This window comes from Bicyclus anynana, chromosome 22 (genome assembly GCF_947172395.1).
Source record: "Bicyclus anynana chromosome 22, ilBicAnyn1.1, whole genome shotgun sequence".
Taxonomy (NCBI): domain Eukaryota; kingdom Metazoa; phylum Arthropoda; class Insecta; order Lepidoptera; family Nymphalidae; genus Bicyclus; species Bicyclus anynana.
The window spans coordinates 1613676-1638842 of record NC_069104.1 but is presented as its reverse complement, the minus strand read 5'-3'; the positions used below and the strand labels follow the sequence as shown (position 1 = coordinate 1638842).

The window sequence follows — 25167 nt, the reverse complement described above, 5'->3', positions numbered from 1 at the left end:
ATGCAAAGGAGAAGAGGAAGACCAAAACAGAGATGGGCGGACGAAATAAGACAGGTGGCAGGAGGCAACTGGGCAAAATCTGCAAGGGATAGGGAGTTGTGGAAAAGTTTGGAGGAGGCCTTTGTCCTAGGGGACAAACAGAATGTATATACGAACTCTGAATAAAGGCTTTTATTATTATTTATTATTATAGATATGTTACGTGCCTACAAAATCACCGCAAAAAGTGATCCCAATTTAGCGACTCTACTAAGCGCATGCACAGTTTTGTGTTTACTTACCTATATTATATATTTATGTAGGTATGTATAATTTTTACACTTCCTAAACACATAACTGTCGTTGTTTATTAATCGGTTAAATGAAATTAAGACAATTATGCACATTTGTCCGCCTTAGTTTTGACGCGCTAGTGCCTATCTGTAGTATAAAATATCATTGTTTCAAGGTTTAATTAATGTCGTTACCGTTCTTTTCGGTTTTCGCGTAGGTACAGTTTTAAGTTTTGACGGCCTCCGTGGTATATGCGCAATGGATTAACAAGACTGAGGTCCTGGGTTCGATCCCTGGCTGGGCCAATTGAGGTTTTTAATTGGTCCAGGACTGGCTGGTAGGCCAGGCCTTACCACCCTAAGGGCAAAGACTTACTGCCAAGCGATTTAACGTTCCCGGTGCCTACGTGTAGAAACCAAAAGGAGTCTGGATTTTCATCCTACTCCTAACAAGTTAGTCCGCTTCCATCTAAGATTGCATCATCTCTTACCATCAGGTGAGATTGTAGTCAAGGGCTAATTTGTGAAGAATATAAAATAATGTTCTATGTCTAGCCTACCCTAGTTAAAAACCTCGTGCTAGCGACTGCATACATGTAACAAATATTGTGACATTATTCCACACAACTTGATTTTGATTTACAAACACACTGTCCCGACAGCCATCAAGATTGTTTTGATCTTACCAACAAAGTGTTCGAAGCATGCGGCGCGCAAGTATAAATGTCCGGGACCGAAATAAGCCGACGTTTGCTTGTTGTGCATCAAAAATGTTCAAAATTAACTCCTGCCTCGAAGGAGTGGTGTTAAAAATAACGCCTAGGCGACTTCCTTCAGGACCGGCCGCATTCCTTGTTGCCCGACTAGAGGATACTATTCTAGGATGCGTCTGAGTAATATGTATACTCCGCACTACGAAACAAGTCCCAAAGACGCTAATGTCTTAATGGCGTTCATTATCATTTGGTAATGGCGGTCTTATTGTCATTTGTGTAAGGCGCTGTCAATTTTAGTACGGGTTTTAACAGCGGGACTTACTTCGTGGCGCGGAGTCTAGTTGCGTATTACTTGATGGAAGTGGGCTTACTTGGAAGAGGTACCAGTTTATCCTATTTCTACCTATACCTCTGAGGGTTTGTTCGCCGCATTGTAAAGTATCGTATGTATGTATCAGCGGCGAAGAGTTTTTTTACAGATCGGTTCCCGCCGGGTTACCGTTTAAAAATCCATACATACTTATTCATTATTGTAATGAATATATATGTATGGATGTATGAGAAACCGGAGTTTATATGAAGCTGTATCTTTCTTTTCTTTGGTAACGACTTAACTTCGTCAAAATTACATCCTTCGCCACTGCTATGTATCTATAAGATACTAGCTGACCCGGCAAAAGGATACAAAAATACTAAATTCGTGTTTAGAAAAGAGGGTAGGAGGATGTAAAAATACTTTACAAATTACATATTCTCGTGGCCACAAAAATTATACTAAATATCATTAAAATCGGTCTGAGCGTTAAATCAAGGCGGAATTACATTTGTCTGACGTGTCGTGTCATGACGCATTAGATCAGAATCGGTATCATACATTTTGTATGCGACACATCAGAAGCCATCACGACATGTCACAACACATAAGTGTAAACTTTGCCATACAAAATGTATGATACTGATTATGTTCTAATGCGTCACGACACGACATACCAGACAAATATAAAGGCGGATTTACATTTGTCTATATTGTCGGTATCATACAATTGGTACAGTATTTTTTTTTTTTGTAATTTAAAACCATAATAACTAACGTTCTTAAGTGTTAAGTTTATAAATTCTATTCATATATAGTCCTGCCTATTAAACTCGTGTATCTTCCAACCAATTATGAAGTAATAACACATATAGGCAGGTTTTACTTATGTTCCTATAGATAAGTATTTAAATATTTAAATTGTATGCAATCCACCGCCTTCTCACATTCACAGCAATTTGCAATTCAAAACGGCTCACGTTCAACGTTATTTATTAATAACAACTTATTCAATTAACGGGAGAACTGTTATAATATAACGATTTTATGGGACCACCCTTTAAGCTAAACACCTAATGACCAGTCGAGCGGCGGGCCGGGGATAAAACCCATATTTGATTTTTTAATGTTTTATATGTGTGTTGTTGACATGCTTTTTATAAATAAATAAAACCCACGACCATTCAAATTCAAATTTTATAATATTACGAATAACTAGCGGACCCGGTCAAGGTTCGCTTTGACTTAAGTGTGTTTCTTCCCTACCCTTCCCCTACCCAACTCCTACCCTACCCCTACCCCTACCCTAAAAAAACTCAGCAGTAACCATCTTCATACTTCAAGAAATATTCTAAAAAAGAAATGGCCAAATCGATTCAGCAGCTCTCGAGATTTGTGCTTAGCAACATATTTCATATATACATACTAGCGGACTATACATAAGCTTCGCTTTGACTCATTCCCTACCCCTACCCTTCCCCTGTCTACCCCTAAAGATCTATTTCCTCATTACCATTATCAGCCTATTTTAACTGTGTTGTTAGCACAACCGGCCTTACTAGAGACTTGGAGCTTAGACCCACCACGCTGCTCCTATGTGGGCGGGCTTAGGGTAATAATGTAAGACCATTTGCGAGTACAATGTGCTAAAACGTTTTAGTCATTACTATTTTATAGGCCGCCTCGTTTGTCGAGTGGTAAGATAGCCGATAGTGTGACTATGGTTTTATGAGATACTAGCGGACTTCGCGTTTTCACAAATCCCTCAGGAACCATGATTTTTTCCAAGATGAAATTTGTTAGCCTATATGTTAATCCTGAGTAAATCGCTTCAATAGCCGCAGCGCAAAGGAGGAACGAACATACTCACTTACACACAAACTTTTGCCTTTATAATATTAGTGCGCAGCCGCCCTGCGGTTTGACCCGCGTAGTTCCCGTTCCCGTTGGAATACGGGAATAAAATTGTAGCCTATGTTAATTGCTGAAGATAACAGTCTATAGCTTTCCAATGGTGAAATAATTTTTAAAGGCGTGAACGGGGTATCAAACAAACAAATTTACTCGTATATTTCCATTTTCATATTTGTTAAGATATTTAGAATGTTAAGTTAACACCAAAACGAGCGTAAATTATTTTTTCTTTCATCTTTCTTTCTTGCTTTTTTTATCGTTTCAGCCTTGTTCTCTATTTCTATGTAAGCCGCTAACGAAATTGCTTATATTCTTTGTATCCTTATTCTAAATTATTCGTATCTATATTTATAAAGTTCAGACCTTCAACCTTGAAGTCTAGACAGGTTTTCGATGGAATTCAATTGAAGCTTTATTGTAGACGAAGAATCCCATTCAACAAGTTGCTAATGATTGATTTTACGCGTGAGTGGTGTTTGTAAAAACATGCGAGCACGCTGTATCGGAACACTGTTCTCGAGTGTTGACGGTGAAAGTGACGATGACTAGACTTGACTTGGGTTATACAGTAGGTACCAGTGGCGAAGGATGGAATTTACACGAAGGTAAGCCGTCCCAAAGAAAAGGAAATTCATTTAGCGTGGTACTAACATCGGTACTGGTTTCTCATATATCTACAGATGTGAATGGATTGTAAAGGTAACCAACGGGAATCGTTGCATTAACTCTTCGCCGCTGGTACCTTCATAAAGCGATTTTTCATTTGCTGGTTTTAGTATCTTCACATGAGCGTATTTCACGGAGCATTTACGAAGCTTACTGTCCTTTTAGTTTCACACTAGCGATTTTTCATTCACGGGTCTTTTCACACTAACGGGCGCTCGCAACTTCGTCCGCATAAAAACCCTTTTAGTTACTTTCAACTTAAACGTAACTTTCACCTTTTACGCTGATTTACGCGATGCAAGCTCTGAAAAGGTATATTTTTCCCCGTTTATGTCCCAGTTCTAAGTTTCCGTAGTCAACTAGGAACCCATATACCAAGCTGTGTTAAAAAAATAATTTATCTAACAAATATCACCATTATCGTCCACATCATGATTAACAGCCGATGGACGTCCATTGCTGGACATGGATAACAAATATATTAAATGCGAATGTCAGTTTGTTTGTCATACTAAACAGATTTTAAATAATGTCAAATGGTAAGCTATATTATCAGCTAGCGAGGATATATTTTATTCCCACGGAAACGGGAACTTGGTGAGGGAAGTCGCAGGTGCTTCGTTGGTAAGATTATTTAAAAGAAAGCATGGCATTTTCGTCAAGAGAGTTATATAAATAATATCAATTTAACAAATTAACCTTTACTTGTTTATAATATTAGTATAGAAAGGATTTTTCGTCATCTGAATGTCTTTTCTGTGGTCTTGTGAAGTCTTTCTTCATATCTTTCGGCTTGTTGGGTTTCAAATTGTTTCAGACCGCTCTTTGCTTTTAAAATGGATATGAATGCTGCTAGGTATTGTGTGTGTGAATTTTTCGCCATTGTTGTAAAATTTTGTAAAAACTATAATTAATGATATATTATAATGTCTACTTGATATCTATCTTTCTTTAATCGTGCGTCGTATGTTCTGCATTTTCTTATATAAGTATTTGTCTTTCAATAAATTTTAATTAACTAATCTATATTTCCTATTGACACATTATGTGCATGTACTTAATAAAATAATAGAAAACGAGTGTGTATAATTATTAAAGTAAATTACCAAAATTGAGTTTATGCTATAAGAAAGATGTGAAATGATACGAAAAAGTTAGTTAAGAATTTATTTTTGTGTTTTATACTTATGCCATCTTAGACTGCATCATCACTTACCATCAGGTGAGATTGTAGTCAAGGGCTAACTTGTAAAGAATAAAAAAAAAAAAATTATGCTCTCGTTCCGAAACTCACTAAACTGATTTTAATGAGGGTTTTTTTACAGGAGCAACACAATTATTAAGTACTTTATCTTTCATAGACTTTGTTTGATTTGTGTTAAGTACTGTATTTTTTTGGTATATTAATTCGCGAATACTTTCGGCGTTTTGGACGAAGAAACAGGCATTTCGTTCCGATTACTATTTAGAGCAATGCCTCATTACTTCGTTGCGTTCTGTTACGATGTCGCAGCGTCAGCGACAGCGCTGTGTCGTTTTCCATTTCCGTCCTTTTATATTTCAAATGACGTGCTATATTCATGGTTTACGACGCAGACGACGTTTAAAAGGACAAAAGACAGTACTCATTTGCTTTGTATCCATCGTTGAAACTGACTGGGTGCGTGCGTCGTCGTTGCACTGTCGTCATGCGTCAACACAGCGCAAGTGTAGCATAATACGTTGATCTTTTGCGACGACAACTAATGAGGCATTGCCCTATATTATGGAACTCGGAAACTTATGAGTTTTTATTTCTTTCCAGGTAGAAGAACGAAAACGCGCGATATGGGAGGCGTCCATCTCCCGTCGCGAGGCGTTGCTGCAACGCGAACGCGACCGCACCGAGCGGTTGGAGCGAGCGCGAGCGGCTCGCTCGTCGCCGCGACCAGCGTTCGCGTTCGGCTCGTCGACGCCCCGCTTGCTTGAGCCAGTCGACTCGGCTGGTTTCTTTTGGGCCGCGCGCAGGTATGCTTCCAATGTTATCACACCTATTGCTTTATATTGAACTAGTTAGCGATGTCACGTAAAGCTGCGTGCTCATTAGCGAGCTACTACTGTCACCGAACAGACATTCAAGTATTAGAGCTTGAACAGTCGTTGAAACACCAAATTGAGTAGACTGAACCGCTACGATTACGCTTGTACGCTTAATACGATATTTGCTCACAGCAGAACAATCCAACTTTCGGCTCGCTGTGAGCCGCTCGCAAACGTTGTCGTTGTGTTCGCAGCGTGCTAATGAGTCAGCGGCTTAATAAAACGAATGTTTTTTTTTGCGAATATCGCTATTTCTTAGTATATCCTAAATCTCTTGTTTTGAAATAAAAGCCGCTCTCGAGTTTTAGCGCGACTATCGATCAGAATGATCTTCATTTTGCGGAAGTTAGTCATTACACTTGAGTTGGGTCTGGAACTCTGTTAGCTTAGGTAAGCTGAATATCTTCAAGGCAAGAGTGAATATCTTCTAGACAAGCACACTGGGACCACATCCCCACTTACCATCAGATGAGATCGTGGTCGAGACTCGAGAGCGAGCCTGTTTCATTGGAATTAATTTTAAAATCAGTATGATCAACAAACAAATTATTACTTCATTCTGCTATTCTACGGTATCTAATCCTGAGAAGAATATAATCTTTAATCGTGTTCAAGTTCAAATGTTTCGAGAACTAAATGTTCTCTTCATTGCAACACATGGAAAAGCAGCTTTATTCCCTTTTAGTGATTTTTTTTATTTATAGTATTAGTTTTTAAGGCCTGTTTAGTTATTATTATGGGTGCCGGGTTATTTGTTGAACTCGGTCGAAGCATTTTTTTACGTTTATTTTTTACTAAAATTGACAAAATGATGAAATTTTATGAACGCTGTTTTTTTTAATCGGACTGTAAAAAATAAAAAAAATGCTTAGTCCGATTATTTATTATAGTTATTTTATTTGTTTTTTTTTTTTCATTTTGCACTAATTTTATTTTTTGTTTTCTCACCTCCAGTACCAACCCCATAGATCAGATGAACTTTTTTGAATCACTGTAAGCAGTTTCGACGTTTTTTTTCTGTTGTTTTTGGTTATGTTCTGTCAATTTTTTTATTAATTTTACTAATATTTTTAAATTATCTTATAAGTTTTGAGTTTTGAAGTAATTTTTAAGTAGTTTAGTTTGATACTTAACTAATCGCAAGTTTGTTTGTATTGTATATTAACAATTAGTATTCTGTAATTTTATTGAATTGCCTTATTTGCATGGTTTTTCTGCATGCAACATTTGTATGAACGATATGTTTATTTTTGTATTATTTCCATAGATTATATTATCGACAGACAGATCTACTATTAATTAAGCTATTATATAGAAGGGGTCGTACTCAATTCATTAAGACCTAGGGTTGATCCCAGCTCTTTGAGCTATTGTCGGTTATTTGGAGAGAAATTGGAAATTGGTTGAGTAAAATTATTAATTGTTTATACATGGTTAATAATCCTTTTCTTTTTATTTTAAACAGTCAAATATATTACTTTACTTAAAAAGTATGCCTTGCATTTGTAAATAAATGACTCGCGAGATCAAAAGATTCTCGAGATAGGAATATAAAAAACTGTTTATAAAATAATATAGAACAGTAAATAGAAATCTCTATAGATCCACTTTGTGAGTGCCCATTTGCTTACTTTGCACTTCCATCGAGACTCTACCTACTACTACTGTAGTTTATTGCGAATTCGTTTTATTACATTTTAGTTCTTACTGCATAAAACATAAGTTTCACATTCAAATGATGCAATTTAAACTTACAAAAGTTTCCTTTGCGCTTCTTCGAATGGAGTTTAGTCATCGTTTGTGTCATAGAATATTTTTTTAAATGCATACAGACATACAAATTAATGTTAGGTCTCAAAGTCTCGAACAATACACAAAATATAGAGTTAATAAATTAATTTATACATACCTACTGCTATTGATCTACTAAAAGTTAATACGACTAACCATTTTTGAGGTCTAGAGACTAAAAATTTAGGCCAAAAGTTTTCGGAATCACAATCAAGTCCTTGTCCTTATACCACTTAAGGGGGTCGCCACAATATGACACATCCTTTTCCATTTTTTTTTCTTCTTTCTTTCTTTCACACACTCTTATAATGTCTTCTATGGCCTTCGTCTCCTCTTGTGCCAAAAATCAAAACAATCACACAGTTAAATCAAAAACAGATTTTTGATTTAACTATGTGTATTTAATTTCAATTTCACAGTCTCACAAAGAACCTATTTATACTATTAATATAGTAGAAGTGCAAATACAAGCTATAGCAGTATGTACACCTTTTTAGTACAAATCTCGTACAGATACATACAGGTCAATACAGAACCTCCGTTTTTTAGATCGGTTAATAAACTATTCTTTGACCGCTTGGCCCGTACAGTCACAGGACAATATAAATTATAAACTGTTAAGCGCAACTGTGGCATACTCAATGCGTTTAGTAGCTGTGAATGTAATTAATACGACCCACATTCACTAGTACGGGAATAGGAATGCTACTGTTATAGACTTGACACTTACTTGTCAACTTGTGCCTTCTTGTCTGACTGCCTTGTTCAGCTAAGGAAGTCCTTTTTTTTTTTTCACGCTGGGAAATGCTTTTACGCTTCTCCCTCGGAAATAGTGGCATAGAGTGGCACCGTTTCCGAGGGATTATGTGGGACTCACCGGCTGCAAGTCAGCCAGAATACCCACTAAAACCCAGCAAAATTCCATCGCCTCGCCTGATGCCTGAGTTCCGGGAACAAAAAATTAATCTTCCGCAAAGCTAAGGAAGTCTTGGGTTATTTCTACCAAGCCATCTATAGAAAATAATTCGAAATGCTTTATTTATGTATTTTTTTATCATCCTATTCTTAACTAGCAGACGCCTGTGGTTTCACCCGCGTATTTCTCTTTCCTGTGGGGTAAAATATAGGCTTGAATATTCTCAAATAATTTGGCTTAATACTGGTAAGAGAATTTTCAAAATCGGTTCTGTACATCCAGAGAATACCCCATAAAACCTCACAAACACAAACTTTTACTCCTAATAATCTTCTTCTAAACATAGTATAACAGCGAAAGGGTACTCATCACGAAATCCCTAAAACTGCTTAACGTACAAAGATTAAATTTGGCAGATAGTTTATAGTTAAAAGACGTCCGCTAAGAACGGGTTTTGCGACAGGGCCGGATTAAGAAGGTCTTAGCGCGGACAACGTAAGATACAATTTTCTCTACAATATCTATATACAACCTTGTTGGACCAGTGGGTAGCCGTTGACTTTGGATTACGATTTCCTGGGTTCAGGATCGAACTTTCTTTTTAGACATTTTCAGTAGAAACTTATCTCAGAGTGAGAGCGGTTAGGCTAATAGTCCATCACGCTGGCCCAATGCGGATTGGCAACCTGCATACCTGGGACTTTTTTTCATTCTCTACGTGTGTAAAGTCCTTACACACGTAGAGAATGAAAAAAAGTCTCAGGTATGCAGGTTTCCTCGCGATGTTTTTCTTTCACTATTTGACACATGTGTTATTTAATTACTTTAAATGCACGTAACTGAAGTGATTCAAACTCACGCCCTCCGAATCGATGGTAGAGGTCATATTCACATAGGTATCACGACTTTTCGATCTTTTTTATATTAATTAGATAGTTGCAACGTCATTGTGATAACGTCATTTTTTTATTCACGTACCTACCTTTGTTCTAGAGACAGATTAGATAGTGTCGATCGATAATAATGAATGTTTACGGATGGAAAGTTTTTCATAATAATGTAAATTATACGAGTAAACAATGAATCCCGCCGCGTCTGTCCCATCTGTTTAACTTTTAATCTATTGAATCTATATTAGTATAGGCTATACAGTTTTCCGCAATATTTTTTGCCATTCAAATAATTTGAAGTACTTTTATACAGAACATCTTTATTTTCTTTTATTCTTTACAAGTTAGCCCTTGACTACAATCTCACCTGATGGTAGTGATGATGCAATCTAAGACGGAAGCGGGTAAACTTATTAAGACTAGGATGAAATCCACACCCCTTTCGGTTTCTACACGACATTGTACCGGAACGCTAAATCGCTTTGCGGTACGGTGCCGTTAGGGTGGTAACTAGCCACGGCCAAAGCCTCCCAGCAGCCAGACCTAGACTAATTAAGAAATCTCAATCGGCCCAGCTGGGGATCGAACCCAGGACCTCCGTCTTGTAAATCTACTGAGCATACCACTGCGCCACGGAGGTCGTCAAAATTATGATGTCGGTTAAATATTAAAAAATAAAAACATGCAAGATCGACGACCTAAAAACACTGCCTCGGTGTCGGTACATAATACCCAAAATGACAGTATTGTCCACGTAAAACAATAGGGTTTTAGTTGAACGCGGCAAATTTTACAATAAGCTTTCATCATACCAGTACCTTGCCGTTTTGCATAATCGGGAGTGTTTAAAACACTTCACCTTTTTTATTTGTTTAGCCGTAAATCCGGCCCATTGTCGTACTTAAACGTAAAAACGCAATCATAAAACTGTCTATTTTGAATCCACGAGAGTTATCGGCTCGCTTAGTCGTAGAAGAATGATAAAATATTGAAGTATTTATCAAAAAGCCCGCAAACCCGTGTTGCATTGGGGTGGCTAAGATCCTATTCATACAGTATTTGTGTAGCATCGGGGTGGCTAAGATCCTATTCATACAGTATTTGTGTAGCATCGGGGTGGCTAAGATCCTATTCATACAGTATTTGTGTAGCATCGGGGTGGCTAAGATCCTATTCATACAGTATTTGTGTAGCATCGGGGTGGCTAAGATCCTATTCATACAGTATTTGTGTAGCATCGGGGTGGCTAAGATCCTATTCATACAGTATTTGTGTAGCATCGGGGTGGCTAAGATCCTATTCATACAGTATTTGTGTAGCATCGGGGTGGCTAAGATCCTATTCATACAGTATTTGTGTAGCATCGGGGTGGCTAAGATCCTATTCATACAGTATTTGTGTAGCATCGGGGTGGCTTAGATCCTATTCATACAGTATTTGTGTAGCATCGGGGTGGCTAAGATCCTATTCATACAGTATTTGTGTAGCATCGGGGTGGCTAAGATCCTATTCATACAGTATTTGTGTAGCATCGGGGTGGCTAAGATCCTATTCATACAGTATTTGTGTAGCATCGGGGTGGCTAAGATCCTATTCATACAGTATTTGTGTAGCATCGGGGTGGCTAAGATCCTATTCATACAGTATTTGTGTAGCATCGGGGTGGCTAAGATCCTATTCATACAGTATTTGTGTAGCATTGGGGTGGCAAAGATCCTATTCATACAGTATTTGTGTAGCATCGGGGTGGCTAAGATCCTATTCATACAGTATTTGTGTAGCATCGGGGTGGCTAAGATCCTATTCATACAGTATTTGTGTCGCATCGGGGTGGCTAAGATCCTATTCATACAGTATTTGTGTCGCATCGGGGTGGCTAAGATCCTATTCATACAGTATTTGTGTAGCATCGGGGTGGCTAAGATCCTATTCATACAGTATTTGTGTAGCATCGGGGTGGCTTAGATCCTATTCATACAGTATTTGTGTAGCATCGGGGTGGCTAAGATCCTATTCATACAGTATTTGTGTAGCATCGGGGTGGCTAAGATCCTATTCATACAGTATTTGTGTAGCATCGGGGTGGCTTAGATCCTATTCATACAGTATTTGTGTAGCATCGGGGTGGCTAAGATCCTATTCATACAGTATTTGTGTAGCATCGGGGTGGCTAAGATCCTATTCATACAGTATTTGTGTAGCATCGGGGTGGCTTAGATCCTATTCATACAGTATTTGTGTAGCATTGGGGTGGCTAAGATCCTATTCATACAGTATTTGTGTAGCATCGGGGTGGCTAAGATCCTATTCATATCTATTTTAGCAAGTCATAGACATCCTTGAATGATAATTATAATTGTAATTTAGTTATTGATAATAATTACTAAGTAATCATTCTTTTGATCTTACAACTGTCTTCTATACTAATACTATGTTTAACTAACACTTTAGTTCAGTATGTAGAGTTTATGTTGTTTGTGTTTGTATTGTTCCCAATACTAACTGCATAATGGAACATTGAATTAATATTTAAACAATTTTTTTTGTTATTTCCTAATTCCGTCTTTTAATAAGAGTACTTTAATTGTAATATAGATTTAATTGTTGATTTGCTGCCATATATAGATTGTTTAACAGTAAAAATTAAATGCAAACAAAATTAAATGGGTTGATAATAATATGTTACTTATACAATGATGTTAGAAGAAACAAGAGGTTACCTACATGACCCACATTCGATGTTTACAACTGGCATACAAGAATTATTTCAGCGGCGTTGTTAACGGCGCGATGACAGTGCACTGAGCCCAGGTTTGCTAATTAGCATAGTTTAAACGTGCCACTTGCAATCCGCGTAAAACATATGTACTTATTTTTATTCTAACATCATTGTATTCATACCTATATCACAAATACATATTATTGATGACGCATTTTAAAATGATATAGCATGATCAGCCACCGATTACACTACACTCAGACCAATTATTGTATAGGACCTGCCTCGCTAGACGTTACTTTTCTGTCAAAGTATATGATCAACGATCTAATGCGATTATAAAAACTGTATCTATAGAATCGATGTTAAATAGTTGTAATCGTGATCGTCGGTTAAAGAGCTCCGTAAAAATACCTTTCTGTGTAATTGAATTGTGTAAAAAACGGGCAAAAACTTCTAGTTTAGTATAAGATATATACCAAATTTAAGCTCGTTTTCCTCAGAAAATGACAGACAATTTTGTTCGTGACTATGAGTGCGATACAGGTCCTTCTATAATTGGTCTGAGACACTACACGATAAATGAGACACTAGCTAGGACCTCAACTTGTGCTAATACGTTATTATAATCACTGTTTTAAATTTATCCATATTTGCAAGTCCGTTAATGACCTTGCTGGGAAGCGGTAAGTAGGGTTGCCAACCGTACTATAATATATAGTATTGTACTATATTTCAGGCCTGCGTACATTGTAATTTAGAGCTTAAATCTAAAACGTACTATATTTTTTCTGAAAAAATGTTGGCAACCCGGTAAGATCATCATAGGGTTAGATTTTTCTGACACCGGCCTATGCCATTTAGACAATCTAGCCAATTGGTAATAGTTATACCGCCATTTGACGTTTGTCACAACCTTTTTGATGGATCTGTTGCACTCGAAATGGTAATGGTGGTTGGTTGATACCACTTACTGAGATATCTTTTTTTACGGCCTAAAATAAGATGGACGGATATCATGTATGATGGTTTTGGAAAGCCTCCCTAAATTACGCTTCAAAATTTTTTCATGATTTAGTGCTTCATTCATCGGGTAGTGTAATCGCCCCTTAACACATAAACAAACTTTACATACATATAATAAACAGCATTGTGTTGACGTATTCCAGGGCGGCATCAACCACGAATGTGATGTACGCGTCTGCGCCGCTCACGAGACGCGCGTCTGCACTGCAACTCGACTCGTCCGACACTGATAACAAAGGTACACGAATGTTCATCCCCACTTCTGTTTATGCTCAAATGAGGGTATGTTTTGGCAGTTACGTTATAACGGAATTTTACTGTAGTTTTTTTTTTTTAATATGAAACCAGCATGACAAATATAGATGCAGTTTATAATACAAACTAGCGGACGCCCGCGAATTCGTCCACGTGAAGTTCGGTTTTTCAGAAATCCCTAACCACTCGAGGCGAGGCGGTGCGTGTCGGGTCCCGGATGGCTCTAATCTGCTACGATCCTTATGTTGCTCAATAACCTCCTCTATCATTGCTTCCAAAGATTAGCTCGCACAGACAGACAGACAAAAATTAAAAAAAAGTTCTATTATATTTTAACTTATTCATACGCATTTGAGAAAACGCTATTTTGAAATCACAGACAGACACTGTATTTTATTTATATATATATTGATTAAATATCAGATAAAAACGTCCTCGCCTGCGTATGACGACAGAAGGGAGCGAGTGAAATATATCGCGATAGGGACTAAAGAGAGTCAAAAACTTTGTCGTCCTGCCAAAACATACCTTGTTGTTTGATGTCAATCTATACTAGGTACAATACAACGTTTCTCTATATTACTATAACTTATCTCTATATTACTATAACGTATCTCTATATTACCTATATTACTATAACGTATCTCTATATTACTATAACGTATCTCTATATTACTATAACGTTTTCTATATTACCTATATTACTATAACGTATCTCTATATTACTATAACGTTTTCTATATTACCTATATTACTATAACGTATCTCTATATTACTATAACGTTTTCTATATTACCTATATTACTATAACGTATCTCTATATTACTATAACGTATCTCTATATTACTATAACGTTTTCTATATTACCTATATTACTATAACGTATCTCTATATTACTATAACGTTTTCTATATTACCTATATTACTATAACGTATCTCTATATTACTATGACGTATTTCGTAAAGTGTATTTTTTGTCTGTGTATTCGAACACGCGCTTTGGGGCTTTAAGCTAGCTTTTTATAAAAATACACTGTGATTATTAGGCGGCACTTATTATGTATTTGGCTTTCAAATATTTATAATTTCTACCGGCCATATTTATAAACGTGGATTAACATTTAAGGGGTCAGTATCTATGCGAATGTAATAATATGTTTTTCATTTTATGCTGCCAAGGGATTATGTTCGCGAGTCTGTGTAAGTATGAACAAAATTGAAATGTTTGTCTCCTACTCAGAATACAGAGAACACTAGAAACCACGTTCAGTCGTTATTATAAAGCAAACATTTAATTATAAAGTGTCCAAAAATTATACCTGTATAGCTCGTCACACGGCATACAGAGTGACAAATCGCTTGTTTGTGAAATTATACCAAAGAAGTGTAATTTCAACGGCTTCATTCCTAGGTTGCGCGATCACACCTTCTGGAGTTTTCTGTGTTCTGAGGTCTCCTATAATTTGTAATTTAAGAACATAAGTTTGATAGACAGTTGTCACTAGGAAAGGCGTATAATCTGTTGTTTTGTTACCTATTCTTAAATGAAGTAGGCAGGCTTCTAGTTTTTTTCTCAATTCGACTGCTATTTCCAGGTATAAGCTCACTACAAAGATAAAAACATTCGCTTTGTTCAATAGTTATGGATGAAGAAAACAAGAGATTCCTGTATGCAATAATAACTCATTTTAATAGACAATAGTGCAGGGTGAACATTTAAAAGACCTACTATCTACGAATCTATGCAATAATAATTTTTAGCAAGCGAAATCTATGTTTGTTTAAAATACATCTATTTCAATGCTCTTGGCAAAAAAGCAATTAAATGCGATCTAGAATGTAGGAAAACTCGTCGAGAGCTATTTACGTAGACAAATACAAACATTAGCAAAGGATACGGAATGGCTAACAGACATCTGCGCTATGCGGTATGCCAATGACAACCTTGTCGGTAATCTGACTAATATGGTAATACGTGGTCGCCATTCTAAACCTTTTGGTACGAGTATTGCGTATAACAAAGGAAAAATTAACTCCTTTTATAACCTGGTTTATGGACTATGAAACTGTGATAGCCACACATACCTCATTTTTTGAACGCTGAAAGTTTTACAGTCATGTTACCATAGGTAAGTACGGTAGCCATTTATGGAGCATGGACTGTTGTGGCTTTGGAAGAGAGCAGGTTTCATGGGTCTCCAGACCCTCAACTGCCCAAATATATAAAGTACTAGAGGACGCCCGCGACTTCGTCTGCACTAAAGCCTCCTTAATCCGGCCCTCTTGCAAAATCCGTTCTTAGCGGACGTCTACTACCAATGAACTACCTCCCTGCCAAATGTCAACTTTGTACGTCAAGCGGTTTTCAAGATATCGTGATGAATGACTTTTCGCATTATTAAGATTTATTTATTTATTTGATACTATAGCACTCCCCGATAATGTAGCATTCTACTGGTGAAAGAATTTTTAAAATCGGACCAGTAGACAAACTTACAAACTTACAAACTTTACCTCTTTATAATATTAGTATAGATTAAGATTTGTTTCAATATTTTCCTTAACATAATATTAGGAATCAACTCGTATCTAAGTTTCGTTGCTACGCTTTGATAAATACAGTTGAAGATCAAGATTTTAGAGTTTCTAATAAAGTGTAATATACTGTATAAAATATCAAAAAAATACGTTTTATACTTGGACAATTGAAGATATTGAAACTTTCCAAAGTCTATAATTGACTACCGTATTTAACTATGATAAAAGCAGGGGCTGCAAACTGTCAGTCTTTAATGAGGTATGTGTGACTATCGCAGGCTCTTTTAATATAAAATAGGGCACATTTAGTTCTAAAAAAATGCAGTTTTGACGTTGTGACGACACGTAGTGTGCTATTATGTTATCATCTCAAAATGTGAGGCATTGAGTTACTATGTATTACGAAATAGAGAAACACTAACACTGCCTTTAGTTTTTTAACCGAGTTCAAAAAAGGAAAAGAATTTTTATATATTTTTTTAGAAGAAAGAAAAACTTGGTGTCTCACTGTCATTCAGTCCTACCCAGTACTTCGTGTTCCGAAACCATATAGTAATACCACTGGCCTAACGAGGCAGTCGGTCTATAGCTTGGCTAATTCGTTCGTAACATTCCCGATAGGCCGGGAGGGGGTAGATATGCCCCCACGCGCAAAACTTCATACGCGCGCAGTCCTTCCCTCTGCCCCGCGCAGTCCTTCACCTGCATATCATGGGAGTGTCATCAACTAACTTGCCAAGCTATATTTCGTAGTACACAGTAAGAGCGGGGGCGCATCGCAAAGATTTCACCGTATCAGCGGGCACACGAGCGGTGCGGCGCCGCAACGTTATGTCGCAGCGTTGGACAGTCTGTAAATCCTTGTGAAGTTGTGACGCATAAACAACTGAGTGGTGCCGCTCCGACGTCGCAACTCATTCACCCCTCCTCGCCTCGTCTCGGTGGTTGCAAGTCCGGTGCGGTGCCGGAGCCCATCATGTGTCATGCCGCAGATATTTTTATGTAAGTCGCTCCGGCGCCGCACCGCCACCGCAACGCATCGTGTGTGCTCTAAGTGAACGGGTCGCGGTTGTCGGTTGCAGACGAACCCGACCGCTCGCCGCAGCCGGCGTGGTCGTCAGTGGCGCGGCGGCGCACCGACCTGGTGCCCACGCTGCCGGCCCCGCGCGCGCCAGGTAGGGCCCACTCCATGACGCGCCTCGACCGCCTGCAGCCGCGCCCGCTGCAGCGCGCCTCGCCGTCGCTGCACCAGCTGCACCAGCTGCACCCGCGTACGTATGCCTGTGGGACTCAGCACGGGTGTGGGTGTGAGGCTTGCGAGCTTTGTCGGTCTAGATCGGTCGCCGTAGGACTGCTCAATATACTTGCTGTGTCTCTAACGTCGTTAAGGTGGGCACAGGATGTGGATATTAGGCTTAAGACGATACGCTATTCCGTCCAACTTATATTAAAAAAAATGTTAATGTATAGTTCTCATGGTAATTATAACCTAAGTAAGCCGGATATGGGTCGCTTTGTCGATATAGATCAGTAGCCGTTAGACTGCCCAATATGAGATGTACTTGGTCTGTTTTTAATGTCTCTAACGTCGTTGTGGTGGGCACAAGATGTGGATATTAGGCTCAAGACGATACGTCCGTCCAACTTATATTAAAGGAAGGTGTTTATATGTATGTGATTATTTAAATATGTGAAGATTAAAGATTAAAAGTTTTTATTTTGAACAGTTTAAAGGCAGGGTACATAAACAATACGTCAAGGTTATCCCACAAAAGTTACAACTCTGTTGTGGTGATCAACGCCCTTCATCAGAGATATTCATGATATACATTTCTAAACGATTTGTGAACATATATAGTTCTCCTGGTAGTTATAACCATAACTAAGTAAGCCAGCCATGGGTATGGGATTTCTGATTGTGTAAGTGCCGTAGGCTCCTTAATGGGACCTCAGCGGCGTCACCAGGGGTTTGGGCGAAGGCATCGCCTGATGTAGCCCGAAGGCAGAACCAGAAGAGATTGGCGGAACAACTCCCTAAGGACGACTCCTCTAAGACTCGGATCTCTGCTTACAGGACCTTTCTGGTAGGGTGTTTTGACCTAAGTGTAACAGTCCGGTGTGAGTTAAAAATCCCCACGACCGGGTGACAGAGGGAACAACATATTAGATAAATTATCGGGAACCACATATGAGGCAAATTAGTTTATTCAGTATTGTGCTCTCCATAACGTCGTTAGAGGCAATATAAACAAACAGACTTGATTATTATAACTCTTTGTAAAATAAGTAACAAATATGTCTATAATATAACTTGGCTATATATAGCTTATAGCTGTGTCCACGTCCAATATCCACGTCTATGCCCTCCATAACGGCGATAAAGACAGACTTGACTATCAAAAGTGTAAAATAGTTGAAAAAGCTAAATATAAAGCAAAGTCCCACAGTTTTACCAATAATAAAAATTTAACAAACACATTTATAATAATCCTACTAAGAAAAATTAAAATATTTTATAAAACGACACACTTAAACTAAATATACAGCTGAGTACAGTATATTTTTGACATTATAATATTAGTAATATTCGTTTTAGACCTATCAATATACTGTACTGTAATGAACAAGCATCCTTATTTAGTGAGTTTTTGACGTGTGGTAAATTGATTGTGTGGTAAAATATATATTAATCGATTTTAGTGTGTTTTAGTGTATTTCTAATTATAGGACGTTTTTACGATTTAAAATATTGATATTAGTAACTTTAACATTGTTGCTATGTGCAATATATTTCTCTTACATCCGTGCTGATTCTATACATAGTTAATTAAGGATGCCTCCGCAACGAGAATGCATTAGGATGCGTGGTGAAACTAAAACTAAGTAAATTAAAATTGTAATAAATATCGAATACAGCAGATTCATTAGGGATACAGTTTTTTCTTTCCGATCTCCTGTATGATTTATATGCGTAAAAGAGAAGAGATCCAGGCAAATGACGACAAAAAGCGGCATTCGAAAATATAGCTCTCATTTTCGTCACATCGGCATCGTAGCGAAAGACAGCGATGTTTTCGATTGTGCAACTATTGGTCGACATTTGTCTTATTCACATTAATATATGTGTCGTGATCTAAGGCCTAGAGAAAAGCTAAATCGCTGGGCAGTATATCCTATATGCATGTATCCTGATGATATTTTGTTTGAGTTTAATGTATCACACGCATCCGTACGCATTGCTCGTGCATCCGTGCTCCAAGGATGTTTTGCTTCAGGGATGCGCTTGCGATTCTACGTCTTGGAGGGATGACTCGGTCGCTTTGCTTTCTACTGGCTTACTTCACTTGTGATGGTTCTACCCATAGTATTCTATGGTTCCTTCTCCATATTTTTTTATTCTTCTTCTAAGATTATAATAATTTCTTGATTCATTAGAATACGATTACGATAATATTCCTTTGTTTTTTTTAATATTATGACCATTAATACTATTTATTTCGTATCATATATCTCCATTCCATTTTGTTGCTTGAAAAGAAAAATAATCTGCCTCTCGAACCCTTAAATGGTAGTGGAGTCACTACACACAGACAAATTAGAGATTTTAATATTCGTCAATTTAAGTCTTTGCTTGAAATTGAATTAGAATTTTACTTTGTTGAATTAAACTTATACATATTATCAACAAAATTTAGAGCATCTTATTTTTAATAGATTAAAAAAACCCGTGGTTTTAAAGTTGCCTTCAAAGCCGCAAGCTTGCAGAAATAATCCTGTTTTATATTGTTTTGTCCCAATAATGTATAATAATACAGTAATTAATATTAATGTGTTGCTTTTAAATTCACATTTACCTAATATGTGTTAATCAAATTTTTGTGATAAAATTTGTGTTGAGAAACCTTTGATCATTATATACAGTATGTTTTAAAATCAAACAGCATTTATTAGGAAATTGCTAAGATCTTATCTTAATACATAAATCTTCTATAAAACACATCTGTTATTTCCTCCTATGTAAATTACTATGGGGTTTTATGTTTCTTCAATGGTTATTTGCCTTCGTCTAACTTCTACGTCGCGTGCACTTGGTATCTTGTTTCAACACATATGGGATAACAAACAACAGGTAACTTTTTAACTCTTTATATACAGCGTGTTATATAAATGTTATTGACATTAAATAATTTATTTTGAATATAGTGAACATTAGAGAAAAAAGTAACAAATTGCAGAAAAACTTATACTAAGCTTCATTAGCTTAATTTACATTAAATCAAGTTTAAACTATTGTTCGCTTACTTGTATGTTTACAGATTTTTGGTTAAATGTAATTTCTTTAATATGATTTATTTATCAGTAAAAGAACATTTTGTAACATGCTGTATAATGTAAAGTATCTCTCTCATCACTATGGTGAAGGCTAAGGCTTCTTCTTACAAGGTAAGGTGTAACTGTATTAATACAGAATAATATTTACTTATTTATTTTTATGTAAATAATAATAATTCCTGTAATTCATTAATTGTTGCCTCTTTCATGTTATTATTATATTTATAAAATTTACGTATTTTTAACAATGATCACCGGCTGATTTCATTTTACATTGCCTTGTTATCTAGACACTTTAATCTTGCTTATTAAGGTCATACTTATCCATCAATATACAATATCCGGATGGAAATAATTGATACAATGTTTGACATATTCACATTAATAGTAATTGTAATTGTATATTTGACAAGAAATTTTTCTGCTTTAATTCATAGAAAACAATTACGGTTTTGTTCTATTAACGCTCTTGGCACCACACGCACTGTCCATCGCTAAGATTGCCTTGTAATATGACACTAATATCTATCGCATTATTATTAGCAAGCATTGAACATTGCCTATTTAACACATAACCACAACAATAATTTTCACACCAAAGCTTCAATAAACACGAAGCTAGCACCATATCAAATGCAATTATCACGATTCAAGCTCTACCCAATACTAACGAATCATATACATTGCGCATTTAACACGAGAACTTAGATAGCATTGCAAATTAATTTCATATTCAACCATCAATGTATAGAGACTACCATGGTACAAGCTTTACTCTATTCTAACAAATCATATACATTATACATTGCGCATTTAACACGTCAATTTGGATAGCATTGTAATTTAATTTCATAGTGAACCGTCAATGTACAGAGACCAGCATGGTAACTACCATGGTACAAGCTTTACTCTATTCTAACAAATCATATACATTGCGCGTTTAACACGTCAATTTGGATAGCATTGCAATTTAATTTCATACAAAACTGTCAATGTACAGATACCAGCATGGCAACTACCATGATACAAGCTTTACTCTGTTCTAACAAATCATATACATTATACATTGCGCGTTTAACACGCCATTTTGGATAGCATTGCAATTCAATTTCATAGTGAACCGTCAATGTACAGAGACCAGATCGGGCGAGACGACTCCGGGCTCACGGCCCGGCAGTGCTATGTCGAACGCGACCGGCGTGATACGGAGGGCGTCGTCTGCACCAAGGAAGCCTCGACCCGCCTCTATAGCCGGTACGGGTGTTAACACGCCGCGAGGTAAATTTGACTTTGTTACGTAGGCAGTTGAGTTGGGTTTGCAATGACACGTACGTAGTAGCTCTAGGCTAATCTGTGATGTATGTTTCGAGTGGGTCTTGTATGTAATATGCACGTATTTTTGTATGAATACTAAGGGAACGTAAGGTCATTAGTTTTGTCGTAAATATATTTTAAATTCATTTATCATCATTAACCTATTTTTAGCAGAATCAGAAGTGGGTTACAAAAATAAGAAAACCAATGTCGAACAAAGGTTATGATTCACAATATTTGTCAGGACAACTTCATTAAAAAATCAAACTGTAACCAAAATAAGACCCTAGAATGGCAAAGAATGACCTTGAGTGGAGTCACGCACTTGTGAACGTTGTGTGTAGGGTTAAAGGCTTCTTTGATAGTTAACCAACACTCCCCTTTTCCACTCAAGTCACTCTCCCCGCCGATCCCAAGTGAGTCTTAGACAAATGGCTTTATCTGTGATTCTCTGTGACCAAACTAATATATCAACTTGTTGTCTTCTTTTTAAACGGATTCATCTATCTAGTAAACCATGACTGCAATTTAATTATCTATTACCAACTGCTAATTTAATCTGTGTGTTCTCGAATAATAAATATGTGTGCAATTTGGCTTTGTGTGTGCTTATAAGCGTCAATGGGCTGATTGTCAATGCTTACCAGTAGGCCTTACCTGCGACCACCTACGTATATCGTGAAGATTAACAGACAACATGTCAACCATTAGCGGCAGAAATATCGCTATTTCTTTCATTGCGTTGGGACGAAAAAAGATGGGACAGCGACTACTCTGCCATCATTGGTCGACAATTTCTCCATTTCTCTCCACGTGATATGTCGTTGGTCGCATGCTAGGCTTATAAGTGTTGCTTAGTCAATGTTATAATAGTTTAAAAGCATAAACTACTACCGTCAATTTGTTGCGGGAAGTAGGTACGTTTGACTGTGGATGTAGTGGTAAGATGCCTACCGGTGGTAGAGTCTCTACAGAGTCAAAGTTAAAATGCTTGTCAACTAAACATACTACTAAGTATTCAATTTCAAAATAGGCTGTGATAATATAGCCACAATTTCGTGATTTTATATCCAGTCGTACGGCAGTTTAATTAATTAAATATTAACATAAACAGTCCAAAAAATCTTGTTTTATCGCTTAGTGACGATTTTGTAAAATAGTCTTATCTCGCTGATTGTAAACTGACGTACCAGGTACAGACACAGGCGCCAACAGTGTCTCCACGACGCCATCGGTGTCTCGGGACGCGACCACTGTGGTCAGCCGGCCTGCCACCACGCCGCGCCGCCCACGACCGCTCTCACTGCACGTGTCGTCTAAACCAGGTCAGTGACATCGTCATCATCACAGGTACAGACACAGGCGCCAACAGTGTCTCCACGACGCCATCGGTGTCTCGGGACGCGACCACTGTGGTCATAATCGGCTATAATCATATTCACCAGCCAGAGGACTTTAACTGCTGGATATAACCTTCTGTTAGTGGCTTGCACTACATATATTCAGTAATGCACAGTCTACCCTGGGCCTGTACCCAAGTTTCGCATCAATTCTATTTTTGCAGTTTTTGAAGCGTTTGCGTTTATATAAATTGATGTGTAACTTAGCTAGGCCCTCGAGAGGATTTATTCGAATATTAAAAAGGAATTTTCCATTTAGAAGCTTGTTTGAATAATGCTTACCCCAGCAAATCAATTGAATATTTAATTTGAATCGATTGAAATACAATTGAATGTCTTTTATTTCCAGTTGGTCCCGTCGCGCCCGGCGAAGGTAAACCGCCGCTACATAGAAAGCCAAAGCCATCCAAAGATCATGATAAGGTTGGTCTTGTTCATTTTTACTCTTACATATTTATTTTCAACTATGTCACATACTAAAACAACACTATACATACATACTAAAATAACATATAAAATCACTATTAAAAATATAAAAAAAGAAGTCCACTCCAGCTTGAGTGTCCAAGCAACCGGTGGTCAGAGCTTCAGAGTGAGGAACCAAGCAGCCCAAGCCACAAGCCCATTTCTCTTTCTACAGTCGCCAACGCTTCGAAAATTTCAAAATGTATGGGAATGACATTCATTATCGACGGGTCACGTGATCAAGTTATCGATGGGATCTGTCATTACTCTATATTTTTTTAGTTTTCAAATCGTTAGCGTTTGTAGAAAGAGAATCGACGTGCCAAAATGGCTACAGGCCCTGGTGTTGTGTTGTTTATTACTATAATATTAAAGGATGTATATATGTTTTGCAGTCTCGCGGCAAGTCTTTGTCGGCGTCGCCGGGTCGCACGCTGTCGCCGTCGCCGGGCGTGTCCAAGGATCCCAGCGTCGATAAAGAGATACCTAAGGTATACCTGAAAGAGAATAGTCGTGCACAGGCGCAGGCGCCTGTAGCCATGTGGCACGACTATTTTTTTTTATTTTTTTTATTTAAAATAAATATATATGGGTGCTAAGATAGTTGATATTATAATATTAATATACATATAAATACTTATATAATGTATAAATACACACAGACACTGGAAAACACCCATGCTCATCACACAAATATTTTCCAGTTGTGGGAATCTAACCCACGGCCGTGGATGCAGAAAGCAGGGTCACTACCCACTGCGCCACATGGCCGTCGAACTACTATTCTCTTTCAACAGTAGCAAACGCTTCGAAAATAAAAATTATATTGGAAACTTTAATATCATTTTTTTCCTTTACCTTACACGTATGGGAATGATGAAAAATAAAAAAAAATGAGTTTCAGTTTTAAGTATTGGGGACACACATAAATTATTTTTTATTTAAGTTTTTAAATTATTTATATATTGAAATTACTTGTTTTGTTGAGCTTAACACACTCAGACTTTGAAAAAACACCTAACACAACACATAAAGAGATAAATTTTGTACATTTCAGCAGAATATTCGTAAGGTACTTTTCATCTTTGAAAAATCCATCGATTTATAATACGTAGTAGCCTACGAATTTTCTGCTGAAAAGTACAAAAAATATCTGTTTATGTGTTGGTTGTTTTTCAAAGTCTGCGTGTGTTAAGCCCAAAATAAGTAATTTCATGTTTGATAACACGTCACAATATGGGCACGTTTGTTCACTTATTTGTATCTGGAAGTAGTCTTTGAAATAAAAAAAAATAATTTTCAAAATTGGTTAACAATTAATGACGAAATTATAAGGTAACAAACATATTCATCAAATTGAGAACATTCTTCCTTTTTTCGAAGTCGGTTATAGAAAAGAAATACCAACCCACCATACAAAAATGTTCGAAACCCCTCTGAAACATTGTTAAAGATAAAGATAAATATACTTTATTTGCACACCACAAAGACAAAAACAAGTGAAATAAAAAACAAATTAGGAAGAGATCAGCATACAAAAGGCGGCCTTATCGCTAAGTAG

General features: G+C 37.2%; 1 protein-coding gene across 8 annotated transcripts in view; it reads left to right on the top strand.

Moving 5' to 3' along the window:
• Window positions 1-25167, top strand: part of LOC112043386 (calponin homology domain-containing protein DDB_G0272472) — an 81177-nt gene that overhangs the window by 39595 nt on the left and 16415 nt on the right. For 2 of the 8 annotated variants that reach the window (XM_024078785.2, XM_024078782.2), the window contains 8 exons: window positions 5686-5888; window positions 6915-6953; window positions 13446-13540; window positions 17178-17366; window positions 21562-21705; window positions 22935-23066; window positions 23491-23564; window positions 24002-24097. In XM_024078785.2, coding sequence (XP_023934553.1) covers window positions 5686-5888; window positions 6915-6953; window positions 13446-13540; window positions 17178-17366; window positions 21562-21705; window positions 22935-23066; window positions 23491-23564; window positions 24002-24097 — 972 coding nt within the window. The remainder of the gene's footprint in view (window positions 1-5685; window positions 5889-6914; window positions 6954-13445; window positions 13541-17177; window positions 17367-21561; window positions 21706-22934; window positions 23067-23490; window positions 23565-24001; window positions 24098-25167) is intronic. The other 6 variants (XM_052888452.1, XM_024078783.2, XM_024078786.2 and 3 more) reach the window with 6 other exon arrangements.